General features: G+C 37.1%; 1 protein-coding gene across 3 annotated transcripts; it reads left to right on the top strand.

The window, feature by feature from the left end:
• The first annotated feature begins 555 nt into the window (after window positions 1–555).
• On the top strand, window positions 556–5,254 carry LOC131532363 (uncharacterized). Of its 3 annotated transcripts, none has more exons than XM_058763933.1 (5): window positions 556–946; window positions 3,237–3,563; window positions 3,942–4,001; window positions 4,172–4,432; window positions 4,557–5,252. In XM_058763933.1, exons 2-5 carry the CDS (start codon window positions 3,275–3,277, stop codon window positions 4,685–4,687), a joined length of 741 nt encoding a protein of 246 aa, XP_058619916.1. In that variant the 5' UTR covers window positions 556–946; window positions 3,237–3,274; the 3' UTR covers window positions 4,688–5,252. The 3 variants fall into 3 exon arrangements, with proteins under 3 accessions (XP_058619916.1, XP_058619915.1, XP_058619917.1); XM_058763932.1 differs by lacking the exon at window positions 556–946 and adding an exon at window positions 989–1,177 and having other exon boundaries at window positions 4,557–5,253; XM_058763934.1 differs by lacking the exon at window positions 556–946 and adding an exon at window positions 993–1,142 and having other exon boundaries at window positions 4,557–5,254.
• The last annotated feature ends 15,562 nt before the right edge of the window (window positions 5,255–20,816 follow it).

Here is a 20,816-nt window from a genome sequence, read left to right on the forward strand (position 1 = left end):
ACTTATAATGCTGAAAAATGTTTACAAAGCTTTATTTTGATTCTCTGACATGGTATTCGAGGCTATGTGTGTCCCATCATGCATCATTCATGTTTTAGACATAAATTGTGAGACTTTTTTCCGAAATCTTGCAAGATGTCACAGAAACCTTTCCAGTGTAAATTAAATATTAATAATAATTAGATATGACATGTAATTTGGCAGTAAAACAAAGTTTTGCACTTTTATTGGTGCAAAGATGAGAATGTGTATTTTGTGCAACCTTTGCAACTTTATCACCTAATTAGAAGCACCACAATTAAAATGTCATCTGTTATAGAGACTACAAAGTTTATTTTAAAATGCATTTCAAAAGTACTAAAAAATCTAAATAAAGCTCTTTAAACACTTGCATTTAAAATACATCATGTAAGCAGGAAAGTGATCAAGTGCAAAGAGCGCAGCTGTGAGTACTTTGCTGCAAGCTGGTGTAACTGATTTCATGATCACTTCCTGGTGAGACTGTTACATGTTCTCTGTCTGTTTGAACTTTTGTTTAGTCTAGTTATAGGTGTTCCAGGAACTCACAGAGTGATCCTCAAGGACCATCGTAGATAAGTAGTGATTGGAGATGTTTGTTTACTCCATACCAGTAAAAATCAATGAGAGCAAAGTCTCCAAAAAGTCTCTGTTGTGATCCTCAAGGGAACGATTGCCTGGATGGAGGCGGACTGACCTTGATGTTGGATCCATTCATTGGTCGAGTCTTCTGCAACATTGGATGAACTCAGAGATGAGGGAGGAGAGTATAGCATCAAAACCCAACTTGAATCAAATATACAATAAAACAGAAACCAAGGAAACTTAAGAGCAAAACTGGAACTAGGAATCACAAGAGCAGAACAGAGGACACCAACAGCATCCACAAATTAGGAGATTCGACAAACACCAGTAACGTACACACAAGGTAATAGACGAGACACAATCAGGGAGTAATGAGGGGAGCCAAAGAACTACAAAAAGACCACAAAAGAGACAGGAAACAGGAAACTAGGCTAATCAAAAGTTCAAACAGACAGAGAACATGTAACAGAGCATATCTACACTGAGAAGATCTCACAAGAAGGCACGACCTCAAAATATACTTGGTAGATGTTCAGCATGTGGGTTTTCATTCTGTTTTTCATCTATGTTAAAGGTATGATAACCTCAAGATATGAAAATATTTTTTTTGGTTTCTATCGTTGGTAATTCATGTTCGGTTGGTTAACCTAATGAAACTCATTCAGTAGTTAGTCGGTGTACTGTGTTTTGTACTATTTTATTCTTAAAATATCCTATATGCAACACAATTTTCACAGTAAATGTGTTTAATAAAACTTGCTGTTCACATCAGAATGCACAATCACCGTTCTACAGTCTTGTAGAGTCAAACTAGAAATGCTTACCTGCTTAACCATGAGTTTTAGTGTGAAAAGGCAGGTTATACTTTTAGTGTCTTTGATGCACAAACTATAAAATAAATATAAATATGTTGGGAGTAAGCTACTCTGTTTCTAATTATTTTTTAGTCAAATGTAGTTTGAAGAAACTGATCAAGTCTTTGTCTTTGGTTGTTGCGTCATACCCACATATCATAAAACAGAAAAAATCTATACATGCGTCACTTTAACAGAAAGAGTGATGATTTGAGAGCCGGCAGCAGTTATGGGCATTTTCTTTGTGGTTCAGAGGTGGGAGGAAGTCACACATATGCAAGTCCTTTAGGTTTCAAACCTGCAGTGCAAACAATCAAGCGAGACAAGTGAATACAATTAAATGTTTAATTCTGTGGAAAACTAACATATACCAAGAAAAGCACCCCATTTTTGGGCTGAGCCAAAAATGACTAAATATTTAGCTTTTAATGATGCACACTTTACCATTTTAACCATAATTCACTGATCAGGAAATTGATTGCAAATACTGTAGATAAACTAACTTCTTATGGGAAAGCCTTTCCCTTTGCTTTCTTTAATGTTTAAGCTGTGTGAGTGAACTTGTAGACAGATTTTTACAGGAAGAAGAGTTAGTGTTGTTCCACTCAATATTGAGGGCTTCAGACAGTCATTAGTAGTTAAAAAAGGATCAAATCTGAACTCTGACAAAATCAAATCATGAGACTGTTGGACTTGTTCTCAACTTCTTGTCTTTGTAGTGTGGGCAGGAGCATTTTCTGTTCTGATTCCTCTGTTGATAACTTTTCAATTGTGGGAAGTGAGCCATTCTACAATATTCACTTATACTCCAAAGCATTAATTGACTTTAAACAGTGATCAGTTCACCAGCAGCAGCAGCTGAAACGGCTCCCCACATCATGACACATCTTCCTCCATGCTTCAGTGTAGTAGAGATGCATTTATTATTGCATTTCTCACCAGATCTTCAAAATCATTCTGGAGCATCACTATGCAACTTGTATTTTATTGTGATTTATAACTCCACACAAATCTGAATTAAGCATATTCTGCTAAAAACAGAATGATGTTTTTCTGAGGCAGAAGTGCTTTTTTAATTGTTGTGAATTTTCTTATTTCTTTCAAAGTTTCTTACCAGTAATTTGTGGTTAAGAAGACCATTAAAAGCTTACTGTTTAGCCATTTTGGACTTGACCCTCTTTTTTTTGCCCAGGGCTAAGATACTTAATAGAATACATACTTTGCCCATATGTATTTAGTGTGTGTGTGTTTAGAAATTGCTTCTGGAGTGTTTGCTCGTACTTTAACGTACATATTTTTTTTTATCCTTCTCTTATAGTTTAATAAATAGCGAAACAAAAAAGCTTTTAGAAAACTGACTCTGTACTTGTATTGAGGATGAAGTCATTAGAGGATATAGTTTTGACATGTTGCTTGTGATGTTCTTCACTTGTAAGTTACTTTGGATAAATGTTGTCTGCTAAATGATTAAATGTAATGTATTAGAATTGTCAAAGCTGACAGAATGCAGTCTTGTTGCTATATCAGATTATGATTTATGATGATTTATAATTTTTGAGTAAGAAACACATTTCTGCTCACTTATACAAATTAAATTAAAGCATTAAATAAATGGTTTCAAATGGCAGTTTTACATGTCTGAGGAGTGTTTTTTGTGCTTCACTTAACAGTCAGTTAAAAACAATACTTTATGCTTTATTCTTGACCTCAGAAGAAAAGAAGGCAAGCACAGACCAACAAAATATAACCCATGTTTAATGCATTTTCCTATTGTTTCAGATCTAGTGAATGGTGGATGGGATGAGGTGAAGACAGTGATGGAAGGAGATGCTCTCACTCTGCACACAGGAGCTCAACAAAATAAAGACAATATAGAGACAACATGGCTTTTTAAAAGTGGCAGTCTTACCACCCGCATAGCACACATGAATAATGGGAAAGTTTTTACCCATTATGAAAAAACACTTGCTGACAGATTACAATTAGATCAAGAGAGTGGATCATTGACCATCTGTAACATCAGTACCAGTGATTCTGGAGTTTATGAAGTATCTCTCACCATCAGATTAGATGTCTCTGAGAGGAAGATCAAAGTTGATGTATATGGTAAGTTACAGCTGCTGCTGTTGTCACTGGGGTGGTACCTTTGTACCTTATTTATCCCTAAAGGTGCATATAAATACCTTAAACTTACATATTAGAACCTAATGTACATATTTGTACCTTTTGAAAATTTACCAACCCCTCCAGTGACAGCTTTTGTACCTTTTTTTGAGAGTGTGGTATTAGCAGGATAAACCACAGCTAGGTGTGCATTACATGATTTTACTTGATTGTTGATGATCGTTTAATGCATACCTATCCGTGGATTATCCCTACATGATATTAATATTCAAATATTATCATATTAGAACTATAAATAATGTTGTAGTGGTGTAATAATGTGGCTTTTAAAAGGTGTACATCTTTTTTCTCGTCCTATAGCACCTGTCTGTGTACCTGCTATTGAGAGCAAATCATTGGTTATTGTGGACCAATCCTCGGGTGAGTTTTTTTTAGTCAGTTCACTGGGTTGCCATCTTGTTATGTAGGCTCCCTCTAAGTCACTGCTGGACGAGAGGGACAGGAGCTTGTTTTTGACTCGGTATAGCAACAAAATAAAGACTGCATGAACTTTAACATTGAAATGTAACATACAAACAAATGTCTACCAGGTACTTTAAAGCAGTCACAGAAGAAGAAGGAGTTCTGCTCTGTGTTCTGCTCAGTAAGAAATGGTCGAGGTGTGTTCATCTCGTGGTATAAAGGAGGTGAAATGCTGAACCAGACCAGCAATCCTGATCTCAACATCAACCTCAGTTTACCATTAGAGCTTCATTATAATGATCCAGAGACCTACAGCTGTACGGCTGCAAACCCAGTGAACAACAAGACCGTCCGTCTTCACATGAAACAGATCTGCCCACGACATGAAGGTACCAGAAGTCATTCAGCACAAAAGTCTTCTCCTTCCACAGTAACCTCTGTGCAGCTTCTGTGTCTCTACAAAGACATCTACTGACAAACAAAATGTGTATGACTAACATCTCTCTTCTTCAGATTGTGTGGGTCACTGTGGCGTCACTGAGGCTGTGATTCGTCTGGTTCTGTCTGGTCTGGTGGGAATTGCCACGGTTGTGTTTCTGGTTGAGCATCTGAGGTTCTGCTCATCTCAGAGAAGAACTGGTTGACTTACAAGAGTTTGCAGGGTGTAAAATTTGACATTGGTTTGCAAAGTGTTACCATGAGGTTTGAATCACCTGTTGGTTGCGGTATTCATTATTTATTGCTGTGGTGATAAAGGTATCTGATAAAATCATATAGGCCTTAATTTGAGTAAATGTGACCAGTATGCTTTTACAAGTATCTAAAATGCACTCAAACACTTATATACATAGCATAACATAAGTCTATATTTGTGTGTGTGAGTAGCTATATGCAGTAATGTCTATGAATGTGATTTTTTTTATTTATTATGTCTGACTGTTATAATCATTGATAATAATGTATTAAAGTTTTGGCTAAACGCGTCTCAAGTCAGTGGTTAGTGTTTTAGAGTGGAAATGCTATAACAGTAGAATTAGCAGGTAGAAAGAATTGCAATTATCATGAACATATCACAGTGTTTGTCATGTCGGGTCCTCCAGGACCACCGGACTTGGGACCACCGGATGATGCAAAAAACAGAGCCACTGGCAGAAATCACTGGCAAAAAAAATAAGCCACAAAACATTGAGTCCACAAACACAAAGTAACAAAACGTAACTTTGGTAGGTAAAAGGTAACAGAATTCAATACTGAAGCAAACAAGGGCTAACAGAACATGTATATATAGGGGAACTAATAAGACTAATGACAGACAGCTGGGAAAAATATGAACTAATAGACAGAGCAATGATGGGAATTTTTTTTTTTTATTATTACAGTTTTTTTACAATCATTTTTGCACTAATAACAGAACCTTCACGTCATTTTTCAAAACTCTAGACACAAAAGTCAAAACAGTCATTATTTGTAACACAGGATGTCCAATCGTCAAAAATCAAAACATATTGCAATCATATCTTTAAAGAAGCCTTGCATTTGCAGAAGCATTGGTTCAAAATACTCATTTATTATGAAATATCAAAGGAACATTGCTTTAGATCACCCACACACAAGATAACCTACACAGTGAAACTATGGGTTTAGTACAAACATTAAATGTAGATGTTCAAAACACATGATGCAGCTTTCATTATGATTCTACACATTCGTATATCATTGTAATAGACTAGAGAGAAAAGTACAGACCCTGGAATCATTAAACATTTGAAAAATATTGATGAAATAATCAACTCAAAAAAAACAAACAAACAAAAAAAACTTTAAATACAGGTTTTTTTTTTTTTTTACAATAATATTTGCACTTATAACAGAACCTTCATGTCATTTTTCAGAACTCTAGAGTCTAGACACATAATTCACAACCGATGATCAAAATGCAAATTTTTCAAAATACTTAACACTTTTTCCAAATGCTTGGGTACAATACACATGAGCCAAAGATCTTTTGTTCATTGATCTAAAATCACAGGTTCAAAATGACACAACTTAACATCAAAGTATTACTATTTCAAAATGCAACTCACACATTACATCTGAATTGAGTGTCTATTCATTTCATTACAATGATCTAAATGTCAATTGATACAACTGCTCAAAATTCTACGTAACTGTTGCATTACTCTTGAAGCATAGTTTTTATGGAAAATGATGAACAATATTAAATGTTTAAATTACGCAAGTGAAGCAACTGAGGACTGAGTATGTTCAGGTATGATCAGTTTCAAGATCACTGTTGTTGGGAGAAAAAAAAAAAATTCATATATCATATATATTTACCCTGGCCATGACATGGAGGAGAGGTTGAGAGTCCAGCGGTTGAGAGGGGCCCAGAACGATGATCGCTGGGGGCCTGACCACCCCCACTGAATGTGATTTTAAGGGGACCCCATAACAAAATCAGTGCAAAGGGCTCATAATTCCTAGCAACAGCACTGAGTGCACTCATGGTTTCAGGCCCATCAGTTTATCACCTTGTATTTACCCCCATACTCTCCTCTTTCCTTACTGTAACCCGACTGAGGAGTTTTTCTCCACATGGAGGTGGAGACCAATGTCAGGCCTGTATTTACCATGCAGGAAGATTTTTTTCCAAGATGTTTAACTAATGAAAACATCCATTATGATATGGATGAGAACCTGTGGCCAAATGATACCTGTGAAACAAACATAGAAGTTCAGTGATGATCACTCCATTTGACATTTTACTGTAGCCCTGCTGTAGTTTTTTATTTATTTTTTATTATTATTTAAAGTTTTTTTGAAAAACCTGTTGTGTTGATTATTTCATCAATAATTTTCAAATTTTGTTTAATGATTCCAGGGTCTGTACTTTTCTCTCTAGTCTATTACAATGATATACGAATGTGTAGAATCATAATGAAAGCTGCATCATGTGTTTTGAACAAGTATATTTAATGATTGTACTAAAACCTACACAGTGAAACTATGAGTATCTTGTGTGTGGGTGATCTGTAGTAAAGTTCCTATGATATTTCATAATAAATTAGTTTTTTTGAACCAATGCTTCTGCAAATGCAAGGCTTCTATGAATGCAATATGCAAAGTTTTGATCATTGGTCAGTCTGTGTTACAAATAATGACTGTTTTGAGTTTTGTGTCTAGAGTTTTGAAAAATGACATGAAGGTTCTTTTATTAGTGCAAAAATGATTGTAAAAAACTGTAAGAAAAAATTTGATTAGAAAAGTCACAGTTCTTCACTGCTCTTCTATGTTTTTTTCAACCCTGTCTTGTGGATTTGGCTACAGGTTCTCATCCACATCGTAACGGATGTTTTCATTAGTGAAACATCTTGGAAAAAAATCTTCCTGCATAGCAAAAACAGGCCTGATATTGGTCTCCTGTGATGTCACTGCAGGCATCATCTATGGCCTGGAGAAGAGGGACTTGTTTGTGAGGAGCCTATAGTGAACCTTCCACCTCCATGTGGAGAAAAACTCCTCAGTCGGGTTACAGTAAGGAAAGAGGAGAGTATGGGGGTAAATACAAGGTGATAAACTGATGGGCCTGAAACCATGAGTGCACTCAGTGCTGTTGCTAGGAATTATGGGCCCTTTGCACTGATTTTGTTATGGGGTCCCCTCAAAATCACATTCAGTGGGGGGTGGTCGGGCTCCCATCGATCATCGTTCTCAACCGCTGGACTCTCAGCCTCTCCTCCATGTCATGGCCAGGGTAAATATACAGTGGGGCAAAAAAGTATTTAGTCAGCAACCAATTGTGCAAGTTCTCCCACTTAAAAAGATGAGAGAGGCCTGTAATTTTCATCATAGGTATACCTCAACTATGATTTTTAAAGAATTAATTGGTAAATTCCTCTGTAAAATAAGTATTTGGTCACCTACAAACAAGCAAGATTTCTGGCTCTCACAGACCTGTGACTTCTTCTTTAAGAGGCTCCTCTGTCCTCCACTCGTTACCTGTATTAATGGCATCTGTTTGAACTCGTTATCAGTATAAAAGACACCTGTCCACAACCTCAAACAGTCCAACTCCAAACTCCACCATGGCCAAGACCAAAGAGCTGTCAAAGGACACCAGAAACAAAATTGTAGACCTGCACCAGGCTGGGAAGACTGAATCTGCAATAGGTAAGCAGCTTGGTGTGAAGAAATCAACTGTGGGAGCAATTATTAGAAAATGGAAGACATACGAGACCACTGATAATCTCCCTCGATCTGGGGCTCCACGCAAGATCTCACCCCGTGGGGTCAAAATGATCACAAGAACTGTGAGCAAAAATCCCAAAACCACACGGGGGACCTAGTGAATGACCTGCAGAGAGCTGGGACCAAAGTAACAAAGGCTACCATCAGTAACACACTGCGCCGCCAGGGACTCAAATCCTGCAGTGCCAGACGTGTCCCCCTGCTTAAGCCAGTACATGTCCGGGCCCGTCTGAAGTTTGCTAGAGAGCATGTGGATGATCCAGAAGAGGATTGGGAGAATGTCATATGGTCAGATGAAACCAAAATAGAACATTTTGGTAAAAACTCAACTTGTCGTGTTTGGAGGAGAAAGAATGCTGAGTTGCATCCAAAGAACAGCATACCTACTGTGAAGCATGGGGGTGGAAACATCATGCTTTGGGGCTGTTTTTCTGCAAAGGGACCAGGACGACTGATCCGTGTAAACGAAAGAATGAATGGGGCCATGTATCGTGAGATTTTGAGTGAAAACATCCTTCCATCAGCAAGGGCATTGAAGATGAAACGTGGCTGGGTCTTTCAGCATGACAATGATCCCAAACACATCGCCATCGTACATTCGTAAGAAGCATTTCAAGGTCCTGGAGTGGCCTAGCCAGTCTCCAGATCTCAACCCCATCGAAAATCTTTGGAGGGAGTTGAAAGTCCGTGTTGCCCAGCGACATCCCCAAAACATTACTGCTCTAGAGGAGATCTGCATGGAGGAATGGGCCAAAATACCAGCAACAGTGTGTGAAAACCTTGTGAAGACTTACAGAAACCGTTTGACCGTTCGTTGTATATAACAAAGTATTGAGATGAAATTTTGTTATTGACCAAATACTTATTTTCCACCATAATTTGCAAATAAATTCTTAAAATCCTACAATGTGATTTTTCTGGACTTTTTTTTTTTTTTTTTTTGTCTCTCATAGTTGAGGTATACCTATGATGAAAATTACAGGCCTCTCTCATCTTTTTAAGTGGGAGAACTTGCACAATTGGTGGCTGACTAAATACTATTTTGCCCTACGGTACATGATATATGAAATATATTTGAAACTGATCATACCTGTACATACTCAGTCCTCAGCTGCTTCACTTTTATAATCTAAACAATTAATATTGTTCATTTCCCATTTAAAAAAAAAAAAAAACTATGCTTAAAGAGTAATGCAACAGTTATGTAGAATTGAGTAGTTGTATCAATTGATATTTAGATCATTGTAATGAAATGAATTGACACTCAATTCAGATGTAATGTGTGAGTTGCTGTAACAGTTAGGGCCGGACGCTGAGGTAAGTGGTAACCAGAAAGATGTTTATATAACAGGATGAGACACACAGAGAAATGAGCAGGTGATCTGAGGGGAGTATGGTGAACTAGGATAGTCACTGAGTGGATGAAGATGATAGTAACGACTTTCTCTTCCACAGAGCTGTTGGGTGACGAGACGAGGGGATCCACAAAGCACACACAATCCAATGACAGAAGATCTGGAAGGAGAGGAGAACACTAGGATGCAGAGACAGGAGGTAAGTGACAACCGGTAAGTATTCGTATTCAAAGGACATCTTCGAGGATGTATTTCCGAGGTATAGAGTCCACGTAGAATGTACGAGATCGGACACTGGTGTGCTTGATGTGAAGGTATATATAGTGGTGTTGATGACAGGTGTGATAGGGTGCAGGTGAGCGTGATTAGTATTCTGGTGATGTGGATCGCTGTGATTGGTGGGGTGTAGGGCCTGACAGATCTGTGACAGTCGCATTTTGAAATAGTAATACTTTGATGTTAAGTTGTATCATTTTGAACCTGCAATTTTAGATCAATGAACAAAAGATCTTTGGCTCATGTATATTGTATCGAAGCATTTGGAAAACGTGTAAAGTGTTTTGAAAAATGGCCATGCGACAGGTAAACAAATAGAATATTTAATTTTCTACATAATTTATTTTTCCTTTTTTATTTTTTATTTTAATGACTTAACAATTAAATTTAATGATTTAATGATACAATTAATGAAAAGTGAATGATTTCTGGAAGCCCAGATCTAAAGAGCAAAACTTTAAAGGCATGGAAATGTTGACAAAGAATGAAATTACTTTTTTGTAATCATCCTTTTAATAAGTGATACAGAAAGCATTTCAAAGCCAAGAAAAAGGGTAAAAAAGGTTTCCAGTTTATTGTTTTATCTCTTGACTCTTCAAGCTGCTCTTCTTCATCATCCTCATCATCCTCCGTGAGTGAGTGAACCATAGACTGTATGGAGTGAACACAGACGCACTGAACTCAGGACTGGATCTCGTCTGGTCTCCTCAACAGAGAGAGCCAAATCCATAGAGAGATCGTCCATTTCTGTGTAACCACTGGCTGTACATTTAAGAGAAGATCAAATTCACAGCTTAAACACAGTGTACTATCTTCCTTCTGAAACTAATTAATTGTTAAATTATTACCACATTCTTTTAAGAGAGTAAAAGAAAGTAAGAAACCTTACCCCCACAGGGCAGGACAGAAGTCATCATCTTCCAGGCAGCAGACAGACAGATGGACACTGATGAACACACATGTGTGACTGCAGACCCTGTTCAGTAACATTACAATTGCATGTTTGCAGTCTATTTAAGACAGAGTCAACCAAACTGAAGTGTTCACTGAGAGGTATGTATATTCTCTGACACTGATCCTCACAGGAAGCTTTCTGCAAGCCAATGACTCACCCACCGTAATCTTTAAATCATATCTGGATGAGGAAATTACTCACACATCTAATTGTTTCTGATATAATGTTTGACTGCACACTGTAAGACATAATGTGCTTGTCTGCATTAACAGAATTTAAGGCCAAAAACCTAATAACTAGCTGGGATGCAAAGTCCATCCATACCATACCATAGCAAAAACCATATAAATAGTGTTGCATAACACCTCTCTTTAACCCCTAATGGCTAATGTTTTGTTTTGTTTTTCCCATTTTGCCTCAAAATTCTTCTTCTTATTATTATTAATATTTGTATACAAAATGGGAACATCCTATGCATCCACTTGCAAGAAGATCTGCATTTTTTCATTTTTATTCATGGAAAAAATTAGTGGAAAGTTTGTCACGCTTAAGTGGAGAAGGCTCCACTTAAAATGCTAAACAAATGTTAAAAAAAACGATTCCTTGTTATTTTTTAACAAATAAGCTTTACTTACTGTTTACGTATAACGTTTTAGCACAGAAGATTCACAGAACGGAAATCAGACTCCTTTCGCGAGGAGTCAAAGTGAAACTAGCGTGAAGTCATGATAAAAAGGGCAATCAGGTAAAATGGGCCAAATAAGGTTGTAGCATGATTCATATTGTTTTTCTACCAAATTATAGTATGTAATAATATCTAATTATTATATTAATATTTAGGTTTCCGTGACCTGTCGAGAAATCTCGGCAAAAATCTCACGATTTATTTCCAGGACATGATGCATGATGATGGGATGCACAAAGCCTCGAATAGCGCTCCGGATCGGTATTTAAGATGGATTTAGTGTGGCGTTAAGACGCGCTCTCCAGACCGCCAGTGTGGGTATTTGGACAAGGCGTCTGAGTAGCGTTGATTTACTGCAGTTTGCAACAGTCACACAATCAGAATTCCGCTATTCAAGTGCAAATCTCCAAACTCCGTCACTCAACACTGATTATTATAAAACAGAAAATTCGCTACACGACACAACACAAGGCAAACCGTTCAGAATTGCTGATGTTGCTTTTCCCAACTTTCTTATTAACAGTGTTACAGTAATATTTAGAGTTGTAGTACATACAATAAACAACTTCACTCTGCTTATGTTTCTACTGTTTTTCTACTTTCTTTTTTCTTCTTCTACAAATTAACAGTTTATGGAAGTTTTAATAAATAAAATATACAATAGTTTATTGACTCACTTGTTGTATTGGGGTTTTGCATGCTCGATGCTTGGAGGAATAGCCTACTTCGCCCAGAGCACAGAAGAAGCAATAGGAGACGAGAAGAATCATTCTCAGATTATACCCTACTTCCTCTGTTATTTAGCAGGTGGTGCCGATCTATAGGGACATGTTTCTTATTGGTAAAAGTAGTTGAAAGGCAACTGCGTATTTTAAGCCTTAAAATGCGTATAAATAGTACGCCAAATAAAAACGAAAACTCGTGGTATTGATACGCAAAAATTGACTTTGGCGTATATATGATACGAACGTGTTTAGCGTGCATATAAAACGCAGTTTTCGCTTGCATGCGATACCAAATTTGTTGGCGTGCGTGTATATTGCAACACTTCAATAAAAGTCAAAGGTGTAAAGGAAGAGACCAAAAGGTTCCTGACTGGACAAGATAATTTATTTGGGCATCAATAGCCAAGGAGACTCAAGCACACAACATTAATAAATACAAATATGGCGCTTTTATTCTTATAGGGCAAAGCAGCAGGTTATGAATGGTAGTCATATATAGGCCTATACTTAAATTAATAGTCTATTTGACAAATCATGAGTTACCTAGAAGTAGTAAGCAATCCGAGCAGAAAGGTATTCAGCAGAGGGTTTCAACACCTTAGAATTAGTTCATGTGCCCGCCAATTATACACAATTTCATTACACAGCAAACACCAAAAGGTTCAAAAATCCATAAGTGAATCAGTTAAATCACACACTTCAAAACACACCAAAAGATCACTCAGTAAGTGCCAAGACCACTCTGGCTAACTACTTAGCCGTCGTCAATATGAAACCATATGAAAAATGGCACATGAAAAGAATAATCTGCCCTAATACCCCTACACACACTCACAATTACAAACACACATGCAAACTCTCTGCACGTCCCTGTTTGTGTGCATGCTCGATGCTCGGCCGGAGAAAAGATAACATCATGGTCAGAAGAAGCATCTACTGCTTGTGCACGCAACAGAAGGGGGCGTGTCCCTACCAATATCCAGCGACTACCAAACTGTCCCTAGCAATAATTTTGATCAAACAATTAAATATATGTATGTTTTTTCTTTTCTTTTTTTTTGTAATTTCGGACGCATCCGAAACGTCATACCATTGATATTACCAAAGAAGTTAAAGTAACTACGTTAGAAAACAGAGCGCTTTCAAGGACGCATATTTAATACATTGGCGGAGTATAAGAACGTGAGGAGAAGCGTTTAGAACAACTCACAGCAGTCCAAAACAATTCATACAAAAGTTCACTTCAGGAATTAACAAGCCTACGGTGTTTGACAAAACAGAGAAAACGGAAAGAGAAAGCGCGATCTATGACTATTATTAGCTCTCTAAATAAAGCATACAAACAGAAAGACATAAGTTGTGCTGAAAGATACACGATCTTCCAGTCTAGCATAATTTGGGACAAATATAATGTGATTTTATGGAAAACCATGTGAGTGGAATGTTGTTCAGCTGAATGTACAAAGCTAAGTGTTTATCCACAACATAAAAAACAACACTGAAAGAGTGTGCGGTTTATCTGTCAATCAGATAACATATGACAGACCTCATACCTTTATCCACTGAGATATAATATTTACTTCAAGTCCCCCTGAGATTTTAAGTTCATATTTCAATAATTTAACAACACAGAGGTTCACAGTTTTCTGATGTTGCTTAATGATCACATGACATGCAGGTAAACAAATAAAATATTAAATTTTAATTATCTAATAATTAAACTGAATTATGTAATGATTCAATTAATTAAAAAGAGAATGATTTCAGGAAACACATAAAGAGCAAAACTTTAAAGGCATGGAAATGTTGACAGTATGAAATCTGTTTTGTAATCATCCTTTTAATAAGAGATGGAAAGCATTTCATACAAAGTCAAGAAAAAAAGTGAATTTCTAGTTCATCGTCGTCTTCATCATCATCATCTTCATTCTGAGTGAGTGAACACAGACGCACTGAACTCTGGACTGGTTCTGGTCGGGTCTCCTCAACAGAGAGAGACAAATCCATTTCTATGAACCCACTGGCTGTAAATTTAAGAAAAGATAAAAATTACAGCTTAAACACGGTTTATTAATTATTCTGGAACAAATGAATTGATAAATTAACACCACGTTCTTTCAACATAAAAAAGAAAGAAAGTAAGACATACTCCCACAGAGCAAGAAGACAGAAGTCATCATCTTCCAGACAGCAGAGAGACAGAAGGACACTGAAGAACACACGCGTGTGACTGCAGACCCTGTTCAGAGACATTAGTGTACAGTATTATAATCTGCTTGTCTGCATTAACAGCCAAAAACCTAATTATTAGCTGGGATTCAAAGTCCATACAATATTATACCATAGCAAAAACCAAAAATAAATGTGTGTTGTATAACCCCCGATGGCTGTTCTGCACCAGAGAATATCATTTATGTTGACTAAAATCCACTTTCAAGAAGATCTGCATTTTTTTCATTTTTATTTATGGAGAAAATTCATGGTAAGTTTGTAATGATTAAGTGGAAAAGACTCATTTAATATGCTAAACAAAAGTTAAATAAAAATGACTTTTTAAAAACAAGATTATTTTGAACAAATAAACTTTTGGGTGTTGTTGATGGGGTCTTTAAAACAGGTCTATTCGATTCATTTCTACTGTTATCAGCACATGCTGAAGTAGATTCGTCTCTGAGGGTATATGCGCTGTTAGTGCAGCGTTAGAAAACTGCCAGTTTTTTTACTTTCACTTTCTGAATGACTGAAGTTAAGACGTTCACCGGCATAACTATTGCGCAAAGTTTTCACGTTACTTGTGATGTCTATTGGCTCGCCTTCATGGTTTAAAACAGAAATATTTCCAGTATTGAGACGTAACCGCAAACTCCCTTCATGCATATGTATCTTAAAGCAGGGATACATGAAAGAGCAATCAAATCAGTATTCCGCGATGTCTGAAACACGTCTCTGTGCTCGCGCGGGCTTCAGGTGTGTGAGAGTACAGCGCGCGAGTAACGAATTGAGTACTGTTTAGTTTCTTCTTCGTGTGGTTTTACATAGCTTGAACGTGTAAATTGGCAAATTAATCTGCGAATCACTTGCCGAACGGTGGGGTCTGGACCTGGTCCGTATATCACGGATCAACTGCGATCTGTTTAAGCCCTATAGCCTATATATGACAGATCAGGGCAATCTTTTATTTACTAATTTACCATGAAATCGTCAAATTGCTACTCCATATCAATCGCATACAACGAAAATAAAGAATAATAAGAACAATCAGTTGCGCACAATAAATAGCAGAGCAGCATATCTATACACATTTTCCGCAGAACCCGGTAGGAATTCTTCCACGGTCCGGTATGGGTCGCGACCCGGTGGTTGGGTATAATGCATGCACACAATCATATATTCATCAAAACTATCAGCAAGTACACATAAACAAATTCACACAGATACAAAGATATTTATACACATACTCAGATTCACCCACTCCAACCAACAAAAAGGATCAAACATGTTTTTTTTTTCAGACTTCATATCATCTTCCCTTTTCCCCCACATTCTTACTGCATTGTTCATTCTTATAGTATGTGTTCTTTTCAAAATCTTAAACACTATTTCAACTGTAGTGCACAAGCTCTACTTATTAAGTATGGTTAAAATATGAGGATTTTTATTTTTCTTCAGTCCTGTCGTCCATTATAGTGGACATGAAATAAATATAATAATAAAATAAAAAATGAGTTGGCACAAATCTTGCTTTTTAGACTTATTTCTATATTGGAGAAGAGCAAATATCAAGTGGATAACAAAAAATGTGTTCAGTGAAAAGGTTTCAGGTCTGAAAGGGTTAAGGTTGTGCGCCTCCTGTCAGGCGCTCATCTCGGCTCTGAGTAGCGTTGATTACTGAATCAGTCTCAGAATCAGAAATTCCGCTAATCGAGGGCAAATCTCTAAACTCTGTCACTCAACACTGATTATTATAAAACAGAAGCCCACTACACGACATAATACAACAAACCGTTCAGAATTACTGATGTTTTTACCCCAGTAACTTTATTGTTAACAGTTCACGTGTTACAGTTAACAGTAATATTTAGATATAATAAATAACATATATTTTATACACAAATACTTTAAACTTCACTCTACTTATTTTTCTACTCTCTATATCTCTCTATCTATTCCTCTATTTCCATTTATTAATGGTTTATGAAAGTTTTAATAAATAAAATATAGTTTATTGACTCACTTGTTGTATTGGAGTTTTCCATGTTCGATGTGATTCGAGAAATGAACTCCAGCTGGAAGAATAGTGCGGGAATAGTCTACTTCGTCCAGAGCCCAGAATAAGCAATATAGCACCTAGAAGAATAGACATACTCAAATAGAATGCCTCCTCAGACAAAGGCGGAGCAACGGAGGAGGGCCAATAGGGGACATGAATTCAGCCAATCGTCAGTCAAGCCTGCGTGTAACAACACCCACATGTTTTTGTGAGGAAACGCAAGGAGCTTAAAACCACCAAGAAACAGGATGCGTTAGAAGGAAACCATCGCCGGAAAGTAAGTACGTACCTAATACTATTTAATATGTGATTGTTGTTACCACTAGAGGACAGTGATGAATAAAGGGCACAATGAGGAAAGGGACACGGCACGCTGAGAAATGATGTAGCAATAATTGTTATTAAAATGTCGGCAGTATTTCATGAGAAACGGCCTCTTTATTTGAGATACACAACACCTGCCTCCACCCTAAACCTACCCCTTACAATAACTGAAGAGGAGGAAATGCAGTAGTTGTTCGAAGTGACAAAAAATACGCAACATTGATGTGGTCGAGCCCCGCAGCCGCAGCTGTATCCCTTTCAGTCTCAGCCTAAGATCAGCATCATGACACTCCGAGAGCACTTTTAAAGTTTTAACCACTAACCTCATCAGAGAAGCAGAAAGAGAGTCAGAATCAAAAACATGACCAACTTGCTGCAAAACAATAGCACACCCCTCGTGATTCAAGTAAGTTTTAGTGATTTAATTGTGTGAGATTCCTCTCTTTTTTCCGTTGTTCTGAACTCTCCGTGAGTTACTGTGACTTGCATCTTTCTTTCTTATTTTTTAATATATCAGATAGATGGCAGATGATGGCAATCACTCTCCTTGTAACACCTTTCCAATGTTGTACATTAAATCCTGATGGACTTGATCAATCGTTGTTTTATTTAGCAACCTCTTCTGAAGATTATGCCAGCTTTCCATATCATCAACATGTGACTTGGAATACTCATGTTCTTTCAAATGACTGCCTATATTTTTCCATGTACGAAATCCACCTTTGCTGAGAGCATTTTCACATTTACCAAACAGTGTGCATGCAAAGCAGTATACCGCATCTGTGCTGATAGAGTATACAAGCCATGATCTCTTGATTTTCTCTCCATTTTTCATTGCAATCTCATAATTGTCTTTTGTGAATCGTCGAGGAACTGTTTCATTGTTTTGTGGAAACACTGCATCGGTTACTTGGACTGGGCCTTTTTTCATAATTTCACAGCACTCATGATCATTAAAAATCTTTGGAGGTTTTTATTTATTTATTTTTTATTTATATTATTCGAAGCGATCATCTGCTGAGGAGAGAACATCATGCAGGTTAATCAGAACTCCTGAAACTGATCAGGATTTTAGATTTAGCTCTAATACTCAAATCTCACTTGATACTTCTTGCCCATAAATTGTAGACAAATCATGTGACATTTTCATTTAATTACTGCCCACTTGTATAACCTTCATACACACCCACTATCCCTGTGCTGTCTTTATAATGTTGATGTTGATTTCTGAAAGTTATTCCAGTCCATTGACTCCATTCACTAAAAGATGAATTCGTAACTCTTTCTGCAGGGTCTATCATTACTCCACTAGGTGGCGACAAATGACTGTCTTTGTGTGTGTTGAGAGACACCTGGGCCCTGCCTGTAAACATACACATACATATATTGTGTGGAGAGATGTAACAGCTCAAGAGGTAAACCTAGTCCCAGTCTAAAATGTAAGTCTGAGGTGTTTCAACTGAAAGAAATTGGCACTGATTGATCTTGAAATATGTCAGTGCCCTTGTTTTGTCTCAAGATGGACGTGTTTATAAAAATTACTTTAATGTCCTAATTGAACTATGGCCTAATCATGGCTTAGTCTAAGCCCTCTCTGTGAAACCAGCCCCAAATAGAAGCCTATATTAATGACTCTTATTTTGCATTTCACCACCAGGTCATTATCCTTTTTTATTTTTGTATGTGGTAACTTTCCCCAATGCGTGTAGCGTGTCTCCTCTTGCGTGTAGCATGCGGCGCTTCACTAAACGTAATAGGTGCTGTATTGTCTCACAAAATGACTGATGGATCTGAGACGCCAACTGCATTTGCATCTATATAGGTCTTTGACTGCTTCACAACTCAAATATGCACAGATTGATCGTGAGAGCTTAAGCTTGGTATGAGGAGTGAAGAAGTATTTGTATGGAAAACATTCAACTCAGATGATGTGAAAGACGACACTGACATGTTTCACATTGTGAAAATGGAAGCTTTACCTGTCACGAGTGCTCAGATTCAAAGAGAGACTCGTCGAGATCCTGTACTGGCCAGTGTTTGACCTGACCATGAAAGGATGGCCAGCTAGAAGAGATCCTCAACTTCTTGACTACTCAAACCGCTGCGAGCAACTTTCTGTAAAACAAGGATGTGTGGAGCACCCGAGTAATTGTGCCACACAAGCTACAAGCCAAGGTACTCACTGCTTTACACAAAGAACATTTAGGTGTTGTTAAAATGAAATGAATCACAAATGCCATTACAAACATTACAAACCATCAACTTTTAACCATTAAAAAACATTCTGTAGTGTGTTTTGGGACATATTCCATTAGGATTTAGAAGGTGACCAATTACCATAACCAGTAAAACCATTATAAATTTTGTGATGGTGTCCATTGTTTTTTATCAACATTATTACAAATGCCTGCAAAGGGAGCCAAAGGCCTGGTAATTGCTGCTGTTACACTTACAGGACGATCAAGTCCTTATCTAATAGGCTATTGACCCAACATTTGATTCAAATATCCGCTTAATCTCTAATTTTTGGCCACCTTTTTGCTATAGATGGGTGGTTCCCAACCACGCACCTGGAGGCCCCCCAACACTGCACATTTTGCATCTCTACTTTGTCTGACACACCCATTTCAGGTCTTGGAGTCTCTACTAATGAGCTGATGATCTGAATCAGGTGTTTGATTAAGGAGACATGGAAAACTTTTGGGGTAATTTTTGAAAAACTTTTGAAGTTTTGGGGGGCCTCCTAATTATCCTTACTGTAATACTGGCAAAGAAGTGTGTGCATTTCTCAAAACAATTTGTGAAAACAGCACCACACAATGGATTACCTGCAAAAGCCTGTCACTTACTCAAAAGCTTTAGTTCATCTCTCAAAAGTAAGTATTTATGTCAATGAACATATTAGTGCCATCAGAACAAAAAGTCTTTGTTTCATTGTTCACAAACAAGATAGTCAAACTGCTTAGTCATGTTGTCAAAATAACAGTGCACTCTGTTAGTATTACCTGATGTAAACTATGACAACAGTTTGGATGAGAGTTACTGTATTGAAATGCACTTCTTATGTATGCCATATATCCATTTCAAAAGTACAAATTTACACTACTGTATGTGTGATATTGATTGAAAGAGACTGGATCGAATTCACAGTTACACTTGTACTAGTGGTCTGACTTGCACAGAGAACTATATAATACATTTTGAGCAACATGACATTAGCAACTGATAATGTAGGAAACCACAGACAATCAGTTGCATGAATGTACCAAAGCAATCGCAACTTGTTCAAAAGAATGAGAAACTGCTTTTATGATGTGCACTAGATGTGACTAGATGATGTGGAGGTTGAATAAAGTAGTTTTGAGAATTTCATTTTTGATCTGAGAAATGCATCAAAGCGACGAAGCAAGAAAAACTGTATAACTTGACCTGTGGCCTATTTATAGGCCTATTCTAAAGCCATGATTGGTTGGTGTTAAATAAAGCAATGAGTGTTTGTGCATGTGAGGAGTCAGTGTGAAGCACTGATGAATTAGTGTGGCATTTTAAATGGTTGTGTTTGAAAAAGGAAATCAATATACTTCCTGTTAGATTTGTGTGTGTTACATAGAGAATTGTGTGTTGTGTTTTGCAAAAAGTGTTTTCTGAAATTGAAAACTGAGTCAAATGCCAGGAATTAGTGTAAGGTTTTGCAGGTTTGGTGTGTGCTTCTGCTGTTTGAGTGTCAGGTTTCAGACGTTGTGTGACAAGTAAAGATTTTGTGTGTAAGCAGTTGAAAAAAACTAAAATAATTAAGTAGAAATTACTCATCAAACTCTACCTGGTCACGTTAAATTTACTTATTTCCTTTACTAATTTTAGATAACTTATATTAAAATATTTGTTCCTGTTTTGTTTAACTGAATCTGAATTAAATAAAGCAAATAAATAAATTT

Source organism: Onychostoma macrolepis, chromosome 23 (assembly GCF_012432095.1).
Source record: "Onychostoma macrolepis isolate SWU-2019 chromosome 23, ASM1243209v1, whole genome shotgun sequence".
NCBI classification, from domain to species: domain Eukaryota; kingdom Metazoa; phylum Chordata; class Actinopteri; order Cypriniformes; family Cyprinidae; genus Onychostoma; species Onychostoma macrolepis.